This window comes from Geotrypetes seraphini, chromosome 1 (genome assembly GCF_902459505.1).
Source record: "Geotrypetes seraphini chromosome 1, aGeoSer1.1, whole genome shotgun sequence".
NCBI lineage: Eukaryota > Metazoa > Chordata > Amphibia > Gymnophiona > Dermophiidae > Geotrypetes > Geotrypetes seraphini.
In genome coordinates this window covers 127,771,959-127,796,349 of record NC_047084.1, presented here as the reverse complement: position 1 = coordinate 127,796,349, position 24,391 = coordinate 127,771,959, and the positions used below count along the sequence as shown (strand labels likewise).

Genomic DNA, 24,391 nt, shown 5'->3' with positions numbered 1-24,391 from the left:
GCTTCTTTCTGCATTTTTGGGCTGTCAGAGTCGTGACTTTCCTTCCATTTTGATTTTTTTTTCTTTTTGTCATTCTCCCCTGTGTCTCATCCCCTCTAACCCAGGCCTCTCTTCTTTCCCCTTGCAGGATGCTCTCCGTTCACCACTGCTTGACATTCCTACTTCTGCTGCCACTCGGCTCTGACACCCAGAAATTACCCACCAGAGATGAGGAACTGTTCCAGATGCAGATCAGGAACAACATCCTTTTCCATGACTCATCTGTAGTCCCAGATGGAGCTGAAATCAGTGGTTTCCTCTTCAGGGACACTCCAAAAAGGTATTTGCTCAACGCAGACCGTTGCTGCATCTGGTTTTCTGACCACAGTGACCAGTGAAAAGAGTTCAAACGTTAAATGGCTTACAGAGATCTGATCAGGAAAACCCTCAAGGACTGTCAACTATAGCCATAAGGCCCAGTCGCTCTCCCTACGGCAGCACTACGCTATTCCTTTCCATTCTCCTATTTGACCCCTGATTATATAATTTCTGTTCCACTGAAAAATCCTTGACAGTTCAGCATTATTTCTATCTGTAAGGCATTTGAACTTCTCTGTCATAAGAATAGCCATCCTGGGTCAGACCAGTCTCCTGTTTCCACAGTGGCCAATCCAGGTCACAGGTAACTTTGCAGAAACCCAAAAAGTAGCAACATTCCAGAGTTAAGATTGTGATGTCATAATGCCTCATTCCACCAATGCCTAAGAGCCAAACTCATCAGTGATGTCACAATGGCTCGATTGTCCTATACTTGGCTCACATAAGAACATAAGAATAGCCCTACTGGATCAAATCAAGGGTCCATCTAGCCAGTTGCTTACCTAGCCTATGTGACACCCCCCCCTATCTAAATGAAAAACATGATTTTTAGTAACAATCCACACGTCACACAAGAACGTACCTAAGAAAAGGCAGCATCTTACATACTGCAGTGAGCAGTACAACATCAATACACCCATTGTAAAACTAAACAAGCCAGACTAGTACAAATCAATCCTGCACAGTCAATCCTAACAGAGAACCGTGCCTTTCGTAGACACAGAACACAAAAAACACCTTCACCCAGTATGGAATATGTAATTACAAACTAACTCCTCCTCCTTTTACAAAACTGTGGTGTGGTTTTTAGCCATGGCTGTAACAGCTCAGATTCTCATAGAATTCTGTGCGTCGGAGCTGTTACCACCACGGCTGGCACTAAAAAACACTCTACAGTTTTGTAAAAGGGGGGAAAAAATAGAAATATGTAGACAAAGGTTAAATTGAACTACCAAGAAGCTGGACTCTGCATACAATGCAACACCACAGAAACAGTGACACATGTCTCCTAAAGCAAAAAAATAAATAAATAGAAAATTTTTTCTACCTTGTCTTCTCTGGTTTCTGCTTTCCTCATCTTCTTGTCACTCTCTTCCTTTCATCCACTGTCTACCCTCTCTCTGCCCTTTCTATATGGCATCTTCTCTCCTTCTATTCCCCTTCCAGAAACTTTATGCCTCCCCCTTCCATCTCTCCCTTCACCCCCATTGGTCTGGCATCCATCTTCTTCCCTTTCCTCCTCCAATGGTCTGGCATCTCTCTCCTCTCCTCTTCTTCCCTTTCCTCTCCCACACTCCCATTTTCTGTCATTTCACTCTCTCCTCTCCCTTCCTTCCACTTCCATTAGCATTTGCCTCCTTTCTTTCCCTCTAACCCAATTCCATCCAGTATCTTTCCCCCTTACGTCTCCCTCTCCTTTTCCTGCACACCAATTTCATCAGCATTTGCCCCTTTCTCTCCTTCCACCACCCTTCCATACCACCTTGACCCCTTTTCTCACCCTCCACCACCCTCTCTCCCTCCAAACCAGCAAGGTCACATGATGACTGCTTCTGCTGCCTCTGCTCCGTAAGAGGTAAGTGACATTGGAGGGGATGGGCTGGCAGACGCAGGGAGTTGCGGCAAGGTCCCGCGATGACTGCGGCTGCTGGTCCACCCCCTCCGACGTCACTTATGTCTTCTGGAGTAGAGGCGGCAGACGGCAGTCTTCGCAGGACCTTCTTGCACTTCAGCTTGGCTGCTGACTCTGCTTCGGAATAAGTACGGCAGCAGCACTGAGATACAGGTGCCATTTAGAGCAGCGTGGGAGGTTCCGGACCCAGACGGCTGTTTACCTACCTAGGGATGGCACCCAGGGCAGTCTGCATCCCCGGTCCCACCCTTGGTATGCCACTGCATCTAGCCTAGTATCCTGATTCCAACAATGGCTAATCCAGGACACAGGACCTAAAAGAAACCCAGATAATAGCAACATTCCATGCTACCCATCCCAGGGCAAGCAGTGGCTTCTGGGAAAAAACATAGGTCCATCAAGTCTAGTATCCTATTGCCAACAGGGCCAATCCAGGTCTAAGCACCTGGCAAGATCTCAAAAGAGAAAACAGATTTTATGCTACTTATCTCAGGAATAAGCAGTAGATTTTCCTAAGTCCATATTAATAATGGCTTATATACTTTTCCTGTAGGAAAACGGTCAAACCTTTTTTATACCCTGCTAAGCTAACTGCTTTTACCACATTCTCTGGCAATGAATTCCAGCGTTTAATTATACGTTGTGTGAAGAAATATTTTCTCTGGTTTGTTTTAAATCTACTACTTAGCAACTTCATCGCATGCCCCCCTAGTTCTGGTATTTTTGGAAAGGGTGAACAAGCGATTCACATCTACCCTTTCTACTCCACTCATTATTTTATAGACCTCTATCATATCCCCCCTGAGCCGTCTCTTCTCCAAGCTGAAGAGTCTGAGCCGCTTTAACCTATCCTCATAGGGAAGTCGTCCCATCCCTTTTATCATTGTTGTTGCCCTTCTCTGTACCTTTTTTAATTCTGCTATATCTTTTTTGAAATACAGTGACCAGAACTGCACACAGTAGTCGAGGTGCGGCCGTACCATAGAGCAATACAAGGGCATTATAACATTTTCCTTTTTCTTTTCCTGATAATTCCTAACATTCTGTTTCAGACATGGGCAACTCCGGTCCTCGAGGGCCGGAATCCAACTGGGTTTTCAGGATTTCCCCAATGAACATGCATGAGATCTATTTGCATGCACTGCTTTCACTGGGGAAATCCTGAAAACTCGATTGGATTCTGGTCCTCGAGGACTGGAGTTGCCCATGTCTCTTCTATTTGCTTTCTTAGCAGCCGCCGCACTTTGAGCTGAGGGTTTCAACGTATCCTCAACAGTGACACTTAGATCCTTTTCCTGGGCAGAGACTATAGTTCGGGTTCCTCTTTCCCATAATGCATCACTTTGCACTTGCTCACATTAAACGTCATTTGCCATTCTGGATTACTGCAATCTTGTTTATTTGGAAGCTCCAAAGAAAATCCTGAGAATAGTACAGAATACGGCTGTCTGATTGATATTTGGGTTGAAGAAAAATGACCATATTAGTCCTTACTATTGACTGTTCATTGGCTCCCGGTGGAGGCACGAGTACTATTCACATTCTCTTGCATCTGTTTGCCCTGACTTACCTTTTAACTATTTGCTTATCCAAAAATTACTGGCTGCAGATGCAAAACTTTTTTGGATAGGACTCTTGCATTTCAAGCAAGTAAGCAGCAGTCCTGGTGGGGTAATTGGATTGGTGGAGTTATGCTGTTTTATGGTGCATTTCGAGAAGTCATTAAGTCAGCGTTGTTTGATAAATTCATTTCCTAAATGTGGATATGACATTGAACATATTTAAGAAACTTCTTGTATTTTAATGATTTGTATTGTATTTCGCTGATTGTCCAGCCTTCTTTTGTGTAAATTGCTGGATTATGGCGGTATAGAAGAATGTTATTTTGACGCCTGGTCTTCCAGCCTCACGAGGTCCTCTTGCAATTTTTCACAATCCTCTTGCGCTTGAACAACTTTGTGCCACCAGCAAATTTAATTATCTCAGTAGCTATTCCCATCTCTAGATCATTGATATTACAAAGCAGCAGACCCCTGGGGAACCCCCTCTTTAAAGGCTGTGATCAATAGAAGGAAACACAAGATCAGCCCCTATCACTTACAGCCCCGTTAGGGAAGCACCCTCCTCTAACTACAATGCGGGCGTGTGGGGCTTGTGGACACAGCAGTGCCACCGTGAAGTTTACCCTCCCTATCCCTGAGGCAGCCGTGAGGTGATACGTTTTGGTCATCGTCGGTTGGGGCGGGCGCGGGGACGCTAAAGAAACTTAACAACTAACGTTATTTGAATTTTGAAGCTATTTATTTAGTTAATCATTTATTTAGCCTGCCATAAGAGTAGCTTTACTGGGTCAGACCAAAGGTTCATCAAGCCCAGTAGCCCGTTCTCCCGGTGGCCAATCCAGGTCTCTAGTACCTGGCCAAAACCCAAAGAGTAGCAACATTCTATAAAGAATCCCAAGGAATAGCAAGATTCCAGAATCCCAGAGAGTAACAAGATTCTGGAACCCCAAAGAGCAGCAACATTCCATTCTACCCATCCAGGGCAAGCAGTGGCTTCCCCCATGTCTTAATAATGGTGGCAAGTCAAATGTGCACAAGATAAAAGCGTGCGGACAATTGAGTGCAACGGAGCGCACCAGACTCTGGACTTTTCCTCCAACGATTGTCCAGACGTTTCTTAAAACCAGCTACGCCTACGCTATCCGTCCTCCCAAAGGAGCCCAGAATGGGTTACAAGAGTAAAAAGCGGAACAAACTTTCGTGAGAATACAAAGATTGGCGGACGTAGGGGGTTTAGATTACAGCGTTTACACTATAGACTTAGATACAGACGTGGTTCAAATTGCAGCATTTTCGGTATAGATAGGCATAACAGAGATAAAATCTTTTCTTTTCTGGTGGCAGTAATTCAAGTAATATTCATGGGGGCCGATGAGATTTAGTGAGGTGCCTTTAGGATCCATCTGTCAGGGGTGCAGGAGCTGGGTTTGTAAAGAGGAAGGTTTTCGCAGCTTTCCTGACTGTCCAATGAGCCAATGGATGGGGGATGGAGTGACATAGTGAGGAAAAGAGCGTTTTCTGGCTGTCTCAGAAGAGAGTGAGCGGCCAGGTGGTAGGAGCAGCCGTTTTTCTGCTTGGGATCTCAGTGGACGGCTGGGGACGTAAACTTGTAGTGTACACTTCTCCCTCTGTATTCGCTGTGATAGGGGATTAACAGAACCGCAAATAACTTTTTCATATGTTATTCACTGTTTTCTATTAAAAACCATCTTGAATATGGTGAAACCGTGAATAACATGGTGGGAGACTGGCCTGTTCCTGAAGGAGAGGCAAAACATGGTGAAGAAAGTGCCGGGGATCGGTGATTTTCTCCTTAAACGCCTGGAAGCCACGATTTCTCTATGCAAGCTGATGTAATTTGGGGGGGAGGAGCCAGCAAGCTAAAAACCGTGAATAATCAAAACCGCGAAGACGGAGGGAGAAGTGTAGATGCTATGTACGTTGGCGTCAAGTTTCAAGTTTATTTAAAAATCTGATTTGATCGAATGACACGGTGACAAAATTCATCATCGTTCCCGTCCCCGCGGGAAACCATCTTCATGTCATTCTTTAAGGAGAGAGGGAAGAATCAGAGTACGAATGGCCACAACCACTGACCCGCAAGCTTTGCTTTGAAGAATGCTGGTGTAGAAGGACCGAGGTTGAAACAGACACTACAGAATGACAGTCTCTGGTATCCAGAGCAGATATTGTGATGTCATAATGCCTCATTCCATCAGTGCCTAAGAGCCAATCACATCAGTGATGTCACAATGGCTTCATTATCCTTGGCTCCCATAAGAATCAGAGTATGAATGGCCACAACCACTGACCCGCAAGCTTTGCTTTGAAGAATGCTGGTGTAGAAGGACCGAGGTTGAAACAGACACTACAGAATGACAGTCTCTGGTATCCAGAGCAGATATTGTGATGTCATAATGCCTCATTCCACCAGTGCCTAAGAACCAATCACATCAGTGATGTCACAATGGCTTCATTATCCTTGGCTCACATAAGAATCAGAGTATGAATGGCCACAACCACTGACCCTCAAGCTTTGCTTTGAAGAATGCTGGTGTAGAAGGACTGAGGTTGAAACAGACACTACAGAATGACAGTCTCTGGTATCCAGAGCAGATATTGTGATGTCATAATGCCTCATTCCACCAGTGCCTAAGAGCCAATCACATCAGTGATGTCACAATGGCTTCATTATCTTTGGCTCCCATAAGAATCAGAGTACGAATGGCCACAACCACTGACCCGCAAGCTTTGCTTTGAAGAATGCTGGTGTAGAAGGACTGAGGTTGAAACAGACACTACAGAATGACAGTCTCTGGTATCCAGAGCAGATATTGTGATGTCATAATGCCTCATTCCACCAGTGCCTAAGAGCCAATCACATCAGTGATGTCACAATGGCTTCATTATCCTTGGCTCACACAAGAATCAGAGTATGAATGGCCACAACCACCACTGACCCACAAGCTTTGCTTTGAAGAATGCTGGTGTAGAAGGACTGAGGTTGAAACAGACACTACAGAATGACAGTCTCTGGTATCCAGAGCAGATATTGTGATGTCATAATGCCTCATTCCACCAGTGCCTAAGAGCCAATCACATCAGTGATGTCACAATGGCTTCATTATCCTTGGCTCCCATAAGAATCAGAGTATGAATGGCCACAACCACCGACCCTCAAGCTTTGCTTTGAAGAATGCTGGTGTAGAAGGACCGAGGTTGAAATAGACACTACAGAATGACAGTCTCTGGTATCCAGAGCAGATATTGTGATGTCATAATGCCTCATTCCACCAGTGCCTAAGAGCCAATCACATCAGTGATGTCACAATGGCTTCATTATCCTTGGCTCCCATAAGAATCAGAGTATGAATGGCCACAACCACCGACCCTCAAGCTTTGCTTTGAAGAATGCTGGTGTAGAAGGACTGAGGTTGAAACAGACACTACAGAATGACAGTCTCTGGTATCCAGAGCAGATATTGTGATGTCATAATGCCTCATTCCACCAGTGCCTAAGAGCCAATCACATCAGTGATGTCACAATGGCTTCATTATCCTTGGCTCCCATAAGAATCAGAGTATGAATGGCCACAACCACTGACCCGCAAGCTTTGCTTTGAAGAATGCTGGTGTAGAAGGACTGAGGTTGAAACAGACACTACAGAATGACAGTCTTTGGTATCCAGAGCAGATATTGTGATGTCATAATGCCTCATTCCACCAGTGCCTAAGAGCCAATCACATCAGTGATGTCACAATGGCTTCATTATCCTTGGCTCCCATAAGAATCAGAGTATGAATGGCCACAACCACTGACCCGCAAGCTTTGCTCTGAAGAATGCTGGTGTAGAAGGACCGAGGTTGAAATAGACACTAGAAAATGACATGGGATTATTTCCCGCGGTTATCCGCAGGGACGGGAACAGTGATGAATTTTGTCACTGTGTCATTCTCTAACATGTCATAATGCAATTTGATTTACAAATACAGTACTAATAAAATCAGGGCAAGAAAAGAAAAAAAAAAGATAAAACCAAAAACCACACCGTTATTAAAGCTACGACATTACAGGACACAAGAGGAGGATAGGTTTAATTACAATTCATAAACCCATCAAATGACAATTGGGTGGCGAATAGTTTCCCACTTAGGGCTCCTTTTACTAAGCTGTGCTAAACAGAAAATACTAACGCAAGCTCTATGGAGGCATTGGCGTCTAGGACGCACTAAGGTTTGGACCTTAGTAAAAGGAGCCCTTCATTTTCATTTAAAGGACTTTTACATTACCTTAGTGATTTTTATTCCGCCATTACAGAAGAGGATTTCCGGACATGTCCAGATGTGTTACAGGGTAGAGCGGGTTGCGTCAGAGGATTGAAATGTTTCATACGGATCTAGAATTATGTTAGTGGTTGCTATTGTCGTTCCGCTAACCGTCAAGCTGTTTAGGGTCTCGAATCTCTCGATAACGTAGACAAAAAGGCACGCGATGTCAGTGGGTCCTTTATGCTACAATTACAGCTTTACCTGTGGAATTATTTCTTCCTTCGCTGTCCGGCAGTCCACGACGAAGCAGCGAGGCCCGTTTTCTTCTTCCTCCTGGGATTCGCTGGGAAAGCAAAGAGGAGTAATCCGAGCAATAAGTTTGAAGCGAGGAATGAACACGTGAGAACACTCGTTGATAGTCACTTTCACAAGGAATCTTGAATGCACCGTATTATGTCACTCAAAAGTATTTTGTCATTGTCACGGCCTTCTATTGCTTTGTGAAAGTTCTCGCACCGCTCTTTGTCTTATTAGTTTGTAAGGACACCTTTCAGTTTTCGTGATGTTTCTTGGCCTTCATTGGACCCCCTTGAGTTTCATAGGCCCTGAAACAATGTACCGTCTGCACCAACCTCTCCTCGAGCATGCAGGTATGAACAGTGATCTTCTCCAATCGGATGGTCATGTTTTCTCCTTCCAAATCTGTTGACGCAGTCGTTTTAAGGCCATAATAGCACCTTCTGATCCTTTGATTAATTACATGTATCAATGAAATATCTGCATGGCATTCTGATGAAGATCTGTTCTTCAGCTTCCTTGCTGTATTCATCGATGGCTGGGAGGGTTAAGATGGGCTGGGATGAGCTTTGATGGAGAGGGTTTCTGGCCAAGTGATATCTAAGAAAAAGGACCATTTAAACTAAATTAATTTATGGAGCTTGTATGGTTAGGCAGACTGGATGGACCACTTGGGTCTTTATCTGCCGTCATTTACTATGTTACTATGTTTGCTTTACATGTATCAATGTGATATCTTCATGGGGTTCTAAGGAAAATATGCTCTTCAGCTGTCCGTGCTGTATTCTTGCTTTACGTGTATCAATGTGCTTTCTTCATGGGATTCTGATAAAAATCTGCTCTTCAGCTGTCCATGCTGAATTCTTGCTTTACATGTATCAATGTGCTTTCTTCATGGGATTCTGATAAAAATCTGCTCTTCAGCTGTCCATGCTGAATTCTTGCTTTACGTGTATCAATGTGATATCTTCATGGAATTCTGATAAAGATCTGCTCTTCAGCTGTCCATGCTGTATTCTTGCTTTACATGTATCAATGTGCTATCTTCATGGGATTCTTGATAAGGCCCGATTATGGCCATACACACTCTGTCGTTTGACAAGCATATGCATCCGGTGACAATCTCTAAGAGAAAACAGACACCTATTATCTCTCAAACATGTCCACTTTATTGAATATTCTGTACCTCATTTTATTTCATTTTACATGGGTCGTCAGCATATGACGTAAATGCAAACCATATCACATGATAAATGCAAACCATAACAGATCACATGCAACTTTAAAAGAAATAACAAAATCCTTTACTTATCTAAGACCAAAGTCTAGAGGTGCTTTGGCCAACAGAATCTTATCTAAATTTTCTTACAAATACAGCTAAGAAAACAATTAGATTCACTTTACAACAGAATAAGAAAACACATCTCTCAAATATACAATGGCCTTGTAGTATATCAGCAGGAGAAGGCAAACAATCTGGATTTACAACTTCAAACACAACTTAAGGAAAACTACATAATAGAGTAGCCTTATAATATTTCGGCAAGAGAAGGCAAACAATATCTGGATTAAACATAGCATAAGAACACACATCTTTTCAAACATAGATGTCCTTGCATTATTACAGAGAAGGAAAAACAAACAGGGCCTGGTTTTCTTACAGCTTCAAAACACATTCTATGGAAAACTACAAGACGTGTCCCTTCAATTCTGATAAAGATCTGCTCTTCAGCTGTCCATGCTTTATTCTTGCTTTACATATATCTATGTGCTATCTTCATGGGATTCTGATAAAGATCTGCTCTTTAGCTGTCTGTGCTGTATTCTTGCTTTACATATATCTATGTGCTATCTTCATGGGATTCTGATAAAAATCTGCTCTTCAGCTGTCCGTGCTGTATTCTTGTTTTACGTGTATCAATGTGCTATCTTCTTGGGATTCTAAGGAAAATGTGCTCTTCAGCTGTCCGTGCTGTATTCTTGCTTTACATGTATCAATGTGCTATCTTCTTGGGATTCTGATAAAGATCTGCTCTTTATCTGCCCATGCTGTATTCTTGCTTTACATGTATCAATGTGCTATCTTCATGGGATTCTGATAAAGATCTGCTCTTCAGATGTCCGTGCTGTATTCTTGCTTTACATATATCTATGTGTTATCTTCATGGGATTCTGATAAAAATCTGCTCTTCAGCTGTCCGTGCTGTATTCTTGTTTTACGTGTATTAATGTGCTATCTTCATGGGATTCTGATAAAAATCTGCTCTTCAGCTGTCCTTGCTGTATTCGTGCTTTACATGTTTCAATGTGCTATCTTCATGAAATTCTGATAAAAATCTGCTCTTCAGTTGTCCGTGCTGTATTCTTGCTTTACATGTATCTATGTGCTATCTTCATGGGATTCTGATAAAAATCTGCTCTTCAGCTGTCCGTGCTGTATTCTTGTTTTACGTGTATCAATGTGCTATCTTCATGGGATTCTGATAAAAATCTGCTCTTCAGCTGTCCGTGCTGTATTCTTGCTTTACATGTATCAATGTGCTATCTTCTTGGGATTCTGATAAAGATCTGCTCTTTATCTGCCCGTGCTGTATTCTTGCTTTACATGTATCAATGTGCTATCTTCATGGGATTCTGATAAAGATCTGCTCTTCAGCTGTCCGTGCTGTATTCTTGTTTTACGTGTATTAATGTGCTATCTTCATGGGATTCTGATAAAAATCTGCTCTTCAGCTGTCCTTGCTGTATTCGTGCTTTACATGTTTCAATGTGCTATCTTCATGGAATTCTGATAAAAATCTGCTCTTCAGCTGTCCATGCTGAATTCTTGCTTTACTTGTATCAATGTGCTATCTTCATGGGATTCTGATAAAAATCTGCTCTTCAGCAGTCCGTGCTGTATTCTTGCTTTACATATATCAATGTGCTATCTTCTTGGGATTCTAAGGAAAATATGCTCTTCAGCTGTCCGTGCTGTATTCTTGCTTTTCATGTATCAATGTGCTATCTTCATGGGATTCTGATAAAGATCTGCTCTTCAGCTGTCCGTGCTGTATTCTTGCTTTACGTGTATCAATGTGCTATCTTCATGGGATTCTGATAAAGAACTGCTCTTCAGCTGTTCGTGCTGTATTCTTGCTTTACATGTATCTATGTGCTATCTTCATGGGATTCTGATAAAAATCTGCTCTTCAGCTGTCCGTGCTGTATTCTTGCTTTACATGTATCAATGTGCTATCTTCTTGGGATTCTGATAAAGATCTGCTCTTTAGCTGTCTGTGCTGTATTCTTGCTTTACATGTATCAATGTGCTATCTTCATGGGATTCTGATAAAGATCTGCTCTTCAGCTGTCCGTGCTGTATTCTTGCTTTACATGTATCTATGTGCTATCTTCATGGGATTCTGATAAAGATCTGCTCTTCAGCTGTCCGTGCTGTATTCTTGTTTTACGTGTATCAATGTGTTATCTTCATGGGATTCCAATAAAAATCTGCTCTTCAGCTGTCTGTGCTGTATTCTTGCTTTACATGTATCAATGTGCTATCTTCATGGGATTCCAATAAAAATCTGCTCTTCAGCTGTCCGTGCTGTATTCTTGCTTTACATGTATCAATGTGCTATCTTCATGGGATTCCGATAAAAATCTGCTCTTCAGCTGTCCGTGCTGTATTCTTGCTTTACGTGTATTAATGTGATATCTTCATGGGATTCTAAGGAAAATATGCTCCTCAGCTGTCCATGCTGTATTCTTGCTTTACATGTATCAATGTGTTATCTTCATGGGATTCTAAGGAAAATATGCTCTTCAGCTGTCCATGCTGTATTCTTGTTTTACATGTATCAACATGTTATCTTCATGGGATTCTGATAAAAATCTGCTCTTCAGCTTTCCGTGCTGTATTCTTGCTTTACGTGTATCAATGTGCTATCTTCATGGGATTCCAATAAAAATCTGCTCTTCAGCTGTCCGTGCTGTATTCTTGTTTTACGTGTATCAATGTGCTATCTTCATGGGATTCCAATAAAAATCTGCTCTTCAGCTGTCTGTGCTGTATTCTTGCTTTACATGTATCAATGTGCTATCTTCATGGGATTCCGATAAAAATCTGCTCTTCAGCTGTCCGTGCTGTATTCTTGCTTTACGTGTATTAATGTGATATCTTCATGGGATTCTAAGGAAAATATGCTCTTCAGCTGTCCATGCTGTATTCTTGCTTTACATGTATCAATGTGTTATCTTCATGGGATTCTAAGGAAAATATGCTCTTCAGCTGTCCATGCTGTATTCTTGTTTTACATGTATCAACGTGTTATCTTCATGGGATTCTAAGGAAAATATGCTCTTCAGCTGTCCATGCTGTATTCTTGTTTTACATGTATCAACGTGTTATCTTCATGGGATTCTGATAAAGATCTGCTCTTCAGCTGTCCGTGCTGTATTCTTGCTTTACGTGTATCAATGTGCTATCTTCATGGGATTCCAATAAAAATCTGCTCTTCAGCTGTCTGTGCTGTATTCTTGCTTTACATGTATCAATGTGCTATCTTCATGGGATTCCGATAAAAATCTGCTCTTCAGCTGTCCGTGCTGTATTCTTGCTTTACGTGTATTAATGTGATATCTTCATGGGATTCTAAGGAAAATATGCTCTTCAGCTGTCCATGCTGTATTCTTGCTTTACATGTATCAATGTGTTATCTTCATGGGATTCTAAGGAAAATATGCTCTTCAGCTGTCCATGCTGTATTCTTGTTTTACATGTATCAACGTGTTATCTTCATGGGATTCTAAGGAAAATATGCTCTTCAGCTGTCCATGCTGTATTCTTGTTTTACATGTATCAACGTGTTATCTTCATGGGATTCTGATAAAGATCTGCTCTTCAGCTGTCCGTGTTGTATTCTTGCTTTATATTTATTTGCTTGATATGTGCCTGGAGTTCTGAGGAAGATCTGCTGTACAGATGTCCATGCTGTATTCTTGTTTTACATGTATCAACATGTTATCTTCATGGGATTCTGATAAAAATCTGCTCTTCAGCTTTCCGTGCTGTATTCTTGCTTTACGTGTATCAATGTGCTATCTTCATGGGATTCCAATAAAAATCTGCTCTTCAGCTGTCCGTGCTGTATTCTTGTTTTACGTGTATCAATGTGCTATCTTCATGGGATTCCAATAAAAATCTGCTCTTCAGCTGTCTGTGCTGTATTCTTGCTTTACATGTATCAATGTGCTATCTTCATGGGATTCCAATAAAAATCTGCTCTTCAGCTGTCCGTGCTGTATTCTTGCTTTACATGTATCAATGTGCTATCTTCATGGGATTCCGATAAAAATCTGCTCTTCAGCTGTCCGTGCTGTATTCTTGCTTTACGTGTATTAATGTGATATCTTCATGGGATTCTAAGGAAAATATGCTCTTCAGCTGTCCATGCTGTATTCTTGCTTTACATGTATCAATGTGTTATCTTCATGGGATTCTAAGGAAAATATGCTCTTCAGCTGTCCATGCTGTATTCTTGTTTTACATGTATCAACGTGTTATCTTCATGGGATTCTAAGGAAAATATGCTCTTCAGCTGTCCATGCTGTATTCTTGTTTTACATGTATCAACGTGTTATCTTCATGGGATTCTGATAAAGATCTGCTCTTCAGCTGTCCGTGCTGTATTCTTGCTTTACGTGTATCAATGTGCTATCTTCATGGGATTCCAATAAAAATCTGCTCTTCAGCTGTCCGTGCTGTATTCTTGCTTTACATGTATCAATGTGCTATCTTCATGGGATTCCGATAAAAATCTGCTCTTCAGCTGTCCGTGCTGTATTCTTGCTTTACGTGTATTAATGTGATATCTTCATGGGATTCTAAGGAAAATATGCTCTTCAGCTGTCCATGCTGTATTCTTGCTTTACATGTATCAATGTGTTATCTTCATGGGATTCTAAGGAAAATATGCTCTTCAGCTGTCCATGCTGTATTCTTGTTTTACATGTATCAACGTGTTATCTTCATGGGATTCTGATAAAAATCTGCTCTTCAGCTTTCCGTGCTGTATTCTTGCTTTATATTTATTTGCTTGATATGTGCCTGGAGTTCTGAGGAAGATCTGCTGTACAGATGTCCATGCTGTATTCATGTTTTGCAGGCATCTGTGTGATGTTTGCAAGAGTTCTAGAAATGTCCCTGATTTGGTTCTCTGCATGGTGGGAAAAGTGGCTGCTCTATAGCTGAAAATACTGAAAACTCAATATACAGAAGCATTTCTGTGGACATTGCTGGCTCTGACCATCTAAATGCTTTTTAATTCTTGAAATTCCCATCAAAATGTTCAGTATATGGTTTTTGAATTTGATCAGCTGGAGAGATTTCTATTAGATAGTGAAGCTAATTAATATACAATTACTTGAGTGGGTTAATAATGTTTGAAAAGTCTTAGGATGTTAGGCAGATATTATTTCTTTTCCTGAACGCCCTGTTTCTTCTTATTATTTCCTGAATGTAAAGTTTGCATGAAACTGAAATTTTTTAAAAAAAATCTTGTGCTTCTATCTTGGCAGCCTCATTGCTGCTCATTTCTGGGCTTCTCCCAGCCTCACAAGCCTTCATTCGCTCTTCCCTTCCTCAGCTGGCACTGCCAAGACCACTGTTCAGCTAAGAAACTGACGCCAAGACCCTGAAGCACATTGGCAGACTATATCTCCTTCAACTCTGAGATCAGTTGCTCTCTTTGCAGACCCTATAACCAGCCATGTCGAGAGACTCTTTTCATACCCCTTGCTCCAGGGAAAATATTTGCTCTTATTTGTTTTAAATGTGACACTATGTAACTTACCCCCCTTTTATAAAACCGTAGCACATTTTCGGAAGCAGCTCTGACACTCATAGAATTCCTTTGAGCATCGTAGCTGTTCCCGCCACGGCAGGACCAAAAAATTGTGCTACGGTTTTGTAAAAGGGGGGTTAATGTTTCTAATGTTTCTTTGTAATTTTGGATACCGTAAACAACTGATTCATTTCTCCCCGTTCCACTCATAAGAACATAAGAATAGTAGCCCGTTCTCACGGTGGCCAATCCAGAGAATAGTTAAGGGACATCTTGACTCACCAATCTAATCTAATGTAATCCACAATTTATTAATCACACTATACCAAAAAGCTTCACGGCCTTTTTAGTAGCCTTCCTCTGGACCGACTCCATCCTTTTTATATCTTTTTGAAGGTGCGGCCTCCAGAATTGTAGACAATATTCTAAATGAGGTCTCACCAAAGTCTTATACAGGGGCATCAATGCCTCCTTTTTCCTACTGGTCATCCTTCTAGCTTTCGCCGTCACCTTTTCAACCTGTTAAGATCCTCACATACTATCATACCAAATTTCTGTCCAGTTCTAGGGTACAGGTTACTAATAGGTTAGACCCTGTATTTCTACTCAGACCTTTCCAGAAGTATCTTCACAGTTTACTATGAGGAGAAGTCCAACATCTTGATGGCTTCCTATATAGTGTCACCTCTGGTTCCTATAATCCACTGAGGGTGGTACTGTACTAAACCAACCCTTTAGCACCAGACATTGTTGCAATATCAAACTTTTGATTCCCAATAACTTTTCCTCCAGACAACTTGGGAGAGAATGGGGCATTCCACACACTTGCTCCTTGCTCAATGAGGCTGACTAACTTCTGCCCCTTCGCAGATAGCGGGGAAGCCAACAAACTGCTTCCTGATCTTGGAGAAACCAGTCTATCTTCAGGGCTCTGCACTAAGGCCAAACTCGTTAAATTTTAGGCCTTCCGAAGGTCATGATGCCAGCAACGTAAGGATGGTCTGAATCAGCTCAAAAACAGAACCTTGCACCCATAGATAGGTTCATATCTGTCCTTTCTTCTTTCCCATTGTAACCAGCACAAACGGGACAGCACTTTCTGCTTCAAACGCCATCCTAATATCTGCAGTTTTGGGACACTCTTCATCTGGTTTCTTCTCAGAGGCCTGACTGATATGGGTGGCCCTATAGCATAGCCCTCCAAGTTAGGGTTACCAGACTGGGGGCGGGATTAGGACATTACAGGGAGGGGATGGGTAGAACTGGGCGGATATAGGGTGTCCGGATTTTCCGATTGGAAAATCTGGCAACCCTACTCCAAGTCATTGAAACACGTAAGCTTCTCTACTCTACCACTACAAGGTGGTATTTCTTTGGAGGGGTTCCACATTGAATTTCATCTGCCATTTGAATGCCCAGTCTTCTAATTTCATAAAGTATTCCTGCAATTTCTCAGTCTGCATGTGGTTTAACCATTTTGAATAATTTCATGTCATCTGTAAATTTGATCATCTCACTTGTCATTCCATTTTCCAGATCCTTTAAAATTTGTTAAAATAGTACTGATCTCAGTACAGATCCCTGTGGCACTCCACTAGTCACCCTCCTTCACTGAGAGAATTGGTCACTTATATTTTCTGTCCAATAACCAATTCCTAATCCACAACAAAACAAGACTCTTTAATTTTCCCAGGAGTCTCTCATGAAGACCTTTGTCATAGAAAAATGAAGGCACATAAAGACCATATGGCCTACGTAGTCTGCCTACTACGCCATCTACTATCCCCTCCTCTCCCTTAAAGGTCCAAAGTACTTGTCCTAAGTTTTCTTGAATTCAGAAGAACTTTTTCTCAAAAGCTTTCTGAAAATGTAGATACACTACAATCAACCGGCTCACCTGTATCACCTTCAAAGAAATGAAACAAATTGATAAGGCAGGACTTCCCTTGATTGAATCCATCTTTTTCAGTAAACCACCTTGTCTGTGTTGACATCCACAAAATTACTTGTCTTAATTTTCTTTGAGACACTAGCAGCCATCAGTCTGATATCTTCCTTTCAAATTTTATCTTATTAAAATTATTATCATTACCCTCCCCTTATGTGCCTTCCCTATATGTTTATTTAACCTTTATTTAAATTGTAACTTCTTCCCTATATTTTCCTTTTGTTTCTAGTTTTGTCAAATTTGTCATTAACCTTGTTAGTATTATCTTTTATGATTTTATTTTTATATTGTAATTTTATCATTATGTACATCGCTTCGAATTTAGATGAAGCGATTAATCAAATCTGTATTAAACTTGAAACTTGAAACTTGATATCAACAGTTAATAATAGTTCTCTTCTGGTATGCTGTTTTGGCAGGTATTTCTTTGTGGTGGAGGAAGATAACACCCCCTTATCAGTCACTGTTACTCCATGTGATGCCCCTCTGGCATGGAAGCTGACCCTGCAAGAGCTCCCAGAAGAGACCAGTGGAGAAGGCTCAGGTAAGGAATTCCAGCCTCATTTCAGTAGAACTTGAACAGACTCCAGAAAAATCCTTGGCACGGAGCTCTGGCCTTCCCACCTGAAGAATGTTTCATTATACAGAAACCTTGTACAGATCTTATATTAACCGAGAACAGAACTTCTCAGAGCTGTCCTAGTTTTCACGACTAGTCAGGATATCCACAAAATGCTTATGCACGAGACCAGTGTGTGCATTCACTACAGATCTCATGCAGCTGTCTTGAAAACCTGACTTGCTGTAGGCTCACCAAGACAAGATCAGAAAGTTCTAACCTAGGATCCATGGCAACATAGGTAGGCTTTCCAAAAATATTGTGTTTTCTCACCAGATGGGGAAGGAGGGACAGGGGAAAGGGTGGAGGTGGGGGGTGGAACGCTAGGCTTGTAAGTCAGTCTTAGTCTAATTCATAAGGACTGAAAGATTTTTTGGGTTAACGAAGTTGACAAAGAGATCAGTGTTCAGCAGGACGGCCATCTGCATAACTTGTATAAAATAGATATAAGACTAGCCTTACTGGATCAGAACAATGGCCCAACTAGTCCAGTATTCCCGTCTTCATGGAGGCTAATCCAAGTCACTAGTACCTGGGCAAAACCCAAGGAGTAGCAACATTCCATGCAAGCAGTGGCTTCCCCCATGTCTTTCTCAATAACAGACTCTGGAATTTTCCTCCAGGAACTTATCCAAACCTTTCTTAAAACCAGCTACGATAAAGTGCTTCCTGAGTTATTTTATTTATTTAGTTGGTTAGTTTTACATCTTGTCTTCCCCAACGAGCTCAGAACGGGTAACAAGATTGACATACATAATGCATAGACCTCAGTTCATGTCCTCTAGTTCTACTGCCTTCCTGTCTCTGAAAAAGGTTTATTTGTATATTAATACCTTTCAAATATTTGAATGTATCATATCACCCCTCACTCTCGCTTCATTCCTCCAGAGTCTACATCTTCAGGTCATTAAGTCTCTTTCCAAACCACTTTTGTTGCTTTTCTCTGAACTGCTTCAGGTCTTTTGATGTCCTTAGCAAGATCCAAGTAGGGTCTCACCAACAACTTGAACAGGAGCATTAAGACCTCCTTTCTTCTGCTGGTTATGGCTGTGGCCATTGTCTTATTTATTTTAAAATTTATCTCCTACCTGATTGCCAGGCAAGTCACAGATAACACACATAAAATCTAATCTAATCTTGGATTTATGAGTCGCTCTAAGCCTACAAAGGTTCAAGGTGACTCACAGTAAGTTGGAGAATTAGATATGCATTACAAAACAGATCAAGGATGCATTAGAGATACATTAAGAGCTTTTGGAATCTTTGCGATAGAGATAGCCGTATTAAACAATTAAGAGGTATTTTGGAACAACTCAGTGGAGCTACTGAAGGTCCACTGAAAGAACATTAAGGGGAGAATATTTACAAGAAGAAAGCAAGAGGGTTCGAAGAAAGGAGTCATAGTGTCTGTTGCAGTCATTAGCTGGTGGTCAGCTGAGCGCTTGGTTCCATAGTGCTATTAGGAAGAATATCATCAACATATCGCAAATACATTGTTCACCACCTTGAGATCCTAAGATCCATTTTGCAACCTTCTAAGAGTCTCGCTGCAACATTGTGGTCAGAGCCGTGTAGAGTACATTACAGCAAGGTGACAGAGCTTCCCTTCGAGGCGGTGGTCTTGTAAGGTGGGGCAGGGAGGCAGTCTTGTTGGGCATCCATCCTCCTCTCTGCCCCCTGCTTCTTCCCAGACCCCCCCCCTAGCATAGATGTGATGAAGGTATTGACGTCTCTGAGAAATGCATTTGCTCCTCGGTTGTGCAAAATACAAAGATGCCTATTCAAAGCACTACATTTCTCATCTGGACAGCTCAGCCTGTGAAGCCTATACCTCCCACTTTATTTCCACCTTTTTGAAGGAATCCACTTCAGGCAGTTGACCTCTTTATTTTCCCCAGCGCGAGCAGTATCATGAACTTGCCGCCCGCGTCAGTGCTGGCTCTCTCTGACATCACGACTGGGTCCTGCACCTAGGAAATGATGTCAGAGGAAGAGGCGACACGCTGGGAAAATTAAAGAGATAGGGGGAAGGGAAGGGAAGGAGTGAAGGGGTGAAGAGGGCGGAGGAGGGGCACCACTCACTCTCGCTCGGCCTTTCCATGTTGTGCTAGGCAAAAAATGGAAAACTCAATACCGCCGAGTAGCCCTGAAATCAGTTCCAAAGCCCACATCAATAGTTTTCTTTTCAAATTGGCCGTATGGCGTATCCACTTTAGATTATGAAATTCTGAAGAAAAGACAAAATTCGACTGCTCTTCAGCTAATTCATGACTTCAAGCATCAATGCATAAACAGCAGGCACAATGTATGTCTGTCTTCAGCATTCACCCTTGAACTCCTAGCATTCCCTCTAAATTGTACGGGAGTCTTGCCAGTAAGGGAAGAGGGGTGTCTTCACTCATGAGGAAGAGGCTGGCTTCTAACTAGGGTTGCCAGATTTTATGATTGTAAAATCCAGATACCCTAGTCCCGCCCATCTCCTGTCCAATGCGATTGAGAGGAGGCTTTGAAAAGCCGTCCAAACCCCCGAACATGTCCTCAATAGGATGACATGTCCGGCTAAATCTGGACATCTTGTAACCCTACTTCTAGCACCTAAAATGCAGGTAGAGGACTCCCGGACAGCACAGAGAGAACTTTAAATGAATAAGCATGAATTTGCTGAATCTTTCCCTCTTTATTTATAACCTTCTTTCTGTTATTGCCTTTCAGGTGAACCTGAGCCACTAGAGGACCAGAAGCAGCAAACTGCTGAGGAGGAAGGCAATGAGTTGTTTTCTTACAGAGGCAACGATGTGGAGTATTTTGTATCTTCTAGTTCACCTTCGGGTTTATACCAACTAGAACTCATTTCAACTGAGAAGGATACACATTTCAAGGTCTATGCCAGTACGACTCCAGAATCTGACCAGCCTTATCCTGAGTTACCTTATGACCCAAGGGTTGACGTCACCACCTTGGGACGTAGCACGATCACTCTGACATGGAAGCTGAGCCCCACAGCTTCTGTGTTGAAACAGCCTATTCAGTACTGTGTCGTCATCAACAAAGAGCACAACTTTAAAAGCCTGTGTGCTGTCGAAGCCAAGCTGAATGCCGATGATACGTTCATGAGAGCTCCAAAGCCAGGCCTAGACTTCAGCCCTTTTGATTTTGCCCGTTTTGGTTTCCCTGCGAGCAATGATGCTGGTAAGGAACGTGGTTTCGTAACAAAATCATCAACAAAACATTTACGACAACACAGGGTTGACCTTCAGAAAGTCTGCATTGGGAACAAGAACATCTTCACCGCATCTGAGCTCAAGCCTGACACTCAGTATTATTTTGACGTGTTTGCCGTAAACAGTGTGACTAACATGAGCACTGCGTATATCGGAACTTTTGCCAAGACAAAAGAAGAAGCAAAGCAAAAGATAGTGGACCTGAAAGATGGCAAAGTCACGGATGTGTTTATCAAGCGAAAAGGTTCCAAGTTCCTTAGGTTTGCACCTATGTCTTCCCACCAGAAAGTGACTATCTTTGTTCACTCGTGCCTGGACGCGATTCAGATCCAAGTCCGGCGCGATGGAAAACCTTTGCTCTCTCACAATGTGGAAGGAATCCGTCAATTCCACCTTAAAGGAAAACCCAAGGCAAAATATCTTATCAGGCTTAAGGGAAGCAAGAAAGGTGCTTCTCTGCTGAAAATCTTAGCTACTACCAGACCTAGCAAACAGCCATTCCCTTCTGTTCCAGAAGACACACGAATCAAAGTCTTTGACAAACTTCGCACCTGCTCCTCAGTCACAGTGGCGTGGTTGGGTACACAGGAAAGAAGTAAATTTTGTGTTTATAAAAAGGAAGTAGATGATGACTACAACGAGGAACAGAAGAAAAGAGAACAGAACCAATGCCTGGGGCCAGAGACGAGGAAGAAGTCTAACAAGGTGCTCTGTAAATACTTTCACAGCCAGAACCTGCAAAAAGCAGTCACAACAGAGACAATCAAAGGTCTGCTGCCTGGTCGTTCCTATCTGCTGGATGTTTATGTTATAGGGCATGGTGGCCATTCGGTCAAGTATCAAAGCAAGCTGGTGAAAACAAGGAAGTTCTGCTAATGACTTTATATGCAGGAATTTTTGGAACTCCACATTGGACAATGACCTACTTCAGGTACAGGGATTGACTCGTTTCACAGCTGAGAAGCTCCAACCTGGACTTATAGAGTAGTATGTGGAAAGATCCTAACCTCTATATTTATCTTTAAATTTATTTGTGTTCCTTTGGAAAGACCGAGCCTGGTGCTTACAGAAGGCCCTTCACCATCATATATTACACTTTTTTTTGTCTCCAGTGCTCTTACCTTTTCCGCTCAGTAGATGACCAACTCAACAGGGAACATGGAAGAGGCCACTCCATCCTTTGGCATGAATTGCCACAAATTTATTTTATTGCTTCAAATGTTGGGAGAAGTCCCTTGGCTGTCCCACAGACATACACTATCTAGAGATGATCGACCTCCTGTATTTATTTTATGAAATCTCGCTATAAATGTCTATGACTGTAAAGTATTATAAAAAGTCATACTCAAGAGAAAGACAGATCTAACCTCAAGTATTAACTGGACTACAATCTTCTTTGTTGCATTGTTCTTGTAAATTCTTATTTGGGAGAATTTTAATCTTTAAATATGTATTTCACACACAAATATTTGTGTACATAGAATTAAAACGGTTAGACTTTACTTGGTACCTCTTTTCTTTAATATCTTAGGCAAAACATAGTGACATTTTGGAAGTACGGAAAGAGTGGTAGATCACTGGAACAAGCTTCCGAAGCCACCAGCGTGCCTGACTTTAAGAATAAATGGGACACCTATGTAGGATCCCTACGAGGGTCGAATTAAGGAATTGGGTCATTAGGGCACAGACTTAAGGGGGTGGGTCAGTAGAGTGGGCAGACTTGATGGGCTATAGCCCTTTTCTGCCGTCATCTTTCTATGTTTCTAACCAGGTGCCTACATGAGAGTCCAAAATTTTAAAGGGGATGTAGATGCTTCTTTGTCTTTATAAAACAGGCCTCCACGTCCATCCTCAATAACATGCGAATGCCAACGGACAAACTGACATCTGCTCAGAAAAAGACACATATATGTGCATGTACCCTTCACGTATAGCCTCATATTTGATAAAATGTGCACATCCATAGCAGCAACACCTCTGATCTGCTCAAACTATGCCTTCAGATGGTGTGAACTTAGGGGCACTCTTTCCTTGTGGTCCCTATTACAGATACTGAGGCCCTTCTATAACAATGCACCTATTTTGAGATGCCAGTAAAGTAAAGTATAAGAAAATGTCCAGTCACTTCCTTAACATTAGTCCATATTAAACATCATATACTCAACCAACGAATGTGAACTAATTCATCAATTTTACAAGTTCTTTAGGGCTTCAGACATGCCATTATTTGTTCGCTGATATTTTTAGCGATACAAAAATTGTTTTTATATATGGCTTTGGCTGTGGCTTCTTCATTTGCCCATTCGCTCTTAAATTGTTATATATGTGTTATATTTATTTTTTGTAGTTTTTCTTATTTTATATATAAAGTGCTTCCCATAAATAGTTGTAAAAAAGTTAACTTATCTTAACAAATTGTCATTTCCTTAGTAGGATCGGGTCGGGGTTCTATCCCATGACTTTAATTTTCTCAGGAGCCTCTCATGAGAAACTTTATCAAAAGCTTTCTGAAAATCTAGATCAGCTCACCTTTATCCAGATGTTCATTCACACCTTCAAAGGAGTCAAGCAAATTGGTGAGGCAAGATCTCCCTCAGCTGAACCCAGGCTGACTCCGTCTCATTAAATCATGTTTGTCTCAAAGCATGCGCAGAAGCTTCAGTAACGCTGTCACTGCTCGCCACTTCTTGAGTCCAAGTTCTTGATCCCATGGCTGGGGTTTCAGTGTGTGGTATCATGGTTGGGGAAGCAGAAGCCAGAGTCAAAGAATTGAAACAGGCTGAAATTGTCTAGCAATCAGTTTAGTTCCAAAAGGGATCTCAAGAACTCACCCCTTATTCTGGAAGCTGTCAAATGCCAGTATTTTAGTAGAACCATTAGACATCCTCACAATGAGTTGTGGAAAGGGATTTGTATATAGCTTTTATTTAGTTTTATAGGCACACTCAAAGTGGTTTACATACAGGTACTTCAAGCATTTTCCCCATCTGTCCCGGTGGGCTCACAATCTATCGAATGTGTCTGGGGCATTAAGTGATTTGCCTAGGGTCATAAGGAGCAGTGTGGGTTTTGAACCCACAAGCTCAGGGTGCTGAGGCTGGAGCACTAACCAAATTTCAAGTTTCAAGTTTTATTAAATATTTGATGAATCGCCTATTAAAAAATTTCTAAGCGATGTACATAATCAGAGTAAAAATATTCAAGAAACTAAAATATAACAAATATTAACATATTACACTATAAATTTCATCCAAAACATACATGAGGGGTAAGGAATAGAATAAAGTTGGGTTAGAGAAAAGGGAAAAACAAAAGGCTAGGTTTAACTTTATCAAAACACAAGATAAGGCTATCACTAAAGCAAATAAACACTTTGAGATTAAAGATGATCTTTAAGTAAGTGGGTTTTTTTTTTTTGTTTTTTTTAAAGGAATAAAACAGTAAGGTAAAACAGTAAACCACTAGACCACCCTCTCCTAAAAGAGAAGGGATGTCTAAACTAACACAAAGGACCTTCTTATTGAACTGCAAATAATTTGTTCTTTACGGTGAATCATTTGTGGTGACAAATTTTCCTCTTTTTTTAATTGCCATAATTGGCTACTGTTTATATTAACAGATGTTCCCGGGGTGGTTGGGAAAGAAGACGAAAGTGAGG

At 41.6% G+C, this 24,391-nt stretch overlaps 1 protein-coding gene across 2 annotated transcripts in view; it reads left to right on the top strand.

Moving 5' to 3' along the window:
• NDNF (neuron derived neurotrophic factor) overlaps positions 1-22,235 on the top strand; it is a 52,692-nt gene extending 30,457 nt beyond the window's left edge. For both annotated transcript variants that reach the window (XM_033938261.1, XM_033938252.1), the window contains exons 2-4: positions 128-319; positions 17,313-17,437; positions 20,225-22,235. In XM_033938261.1, coding sequence (XP_033794152.1) covers positions 129-319; positions 17,313-17,437; positions 20,225-21,609 — 1,701 coding nt within the window. In that variant the 5' untranslated portion in view covers position 128 and the 3' untranslated portion in view covers positions 21,610-22,235. The remainder of the gene's footprint in view (positions 1-127; positions 320-17,312; positions 17,438-20,224) is intronic.
• Positions 22,236-24,391: the final 2,156 nt, after the last annotated feature.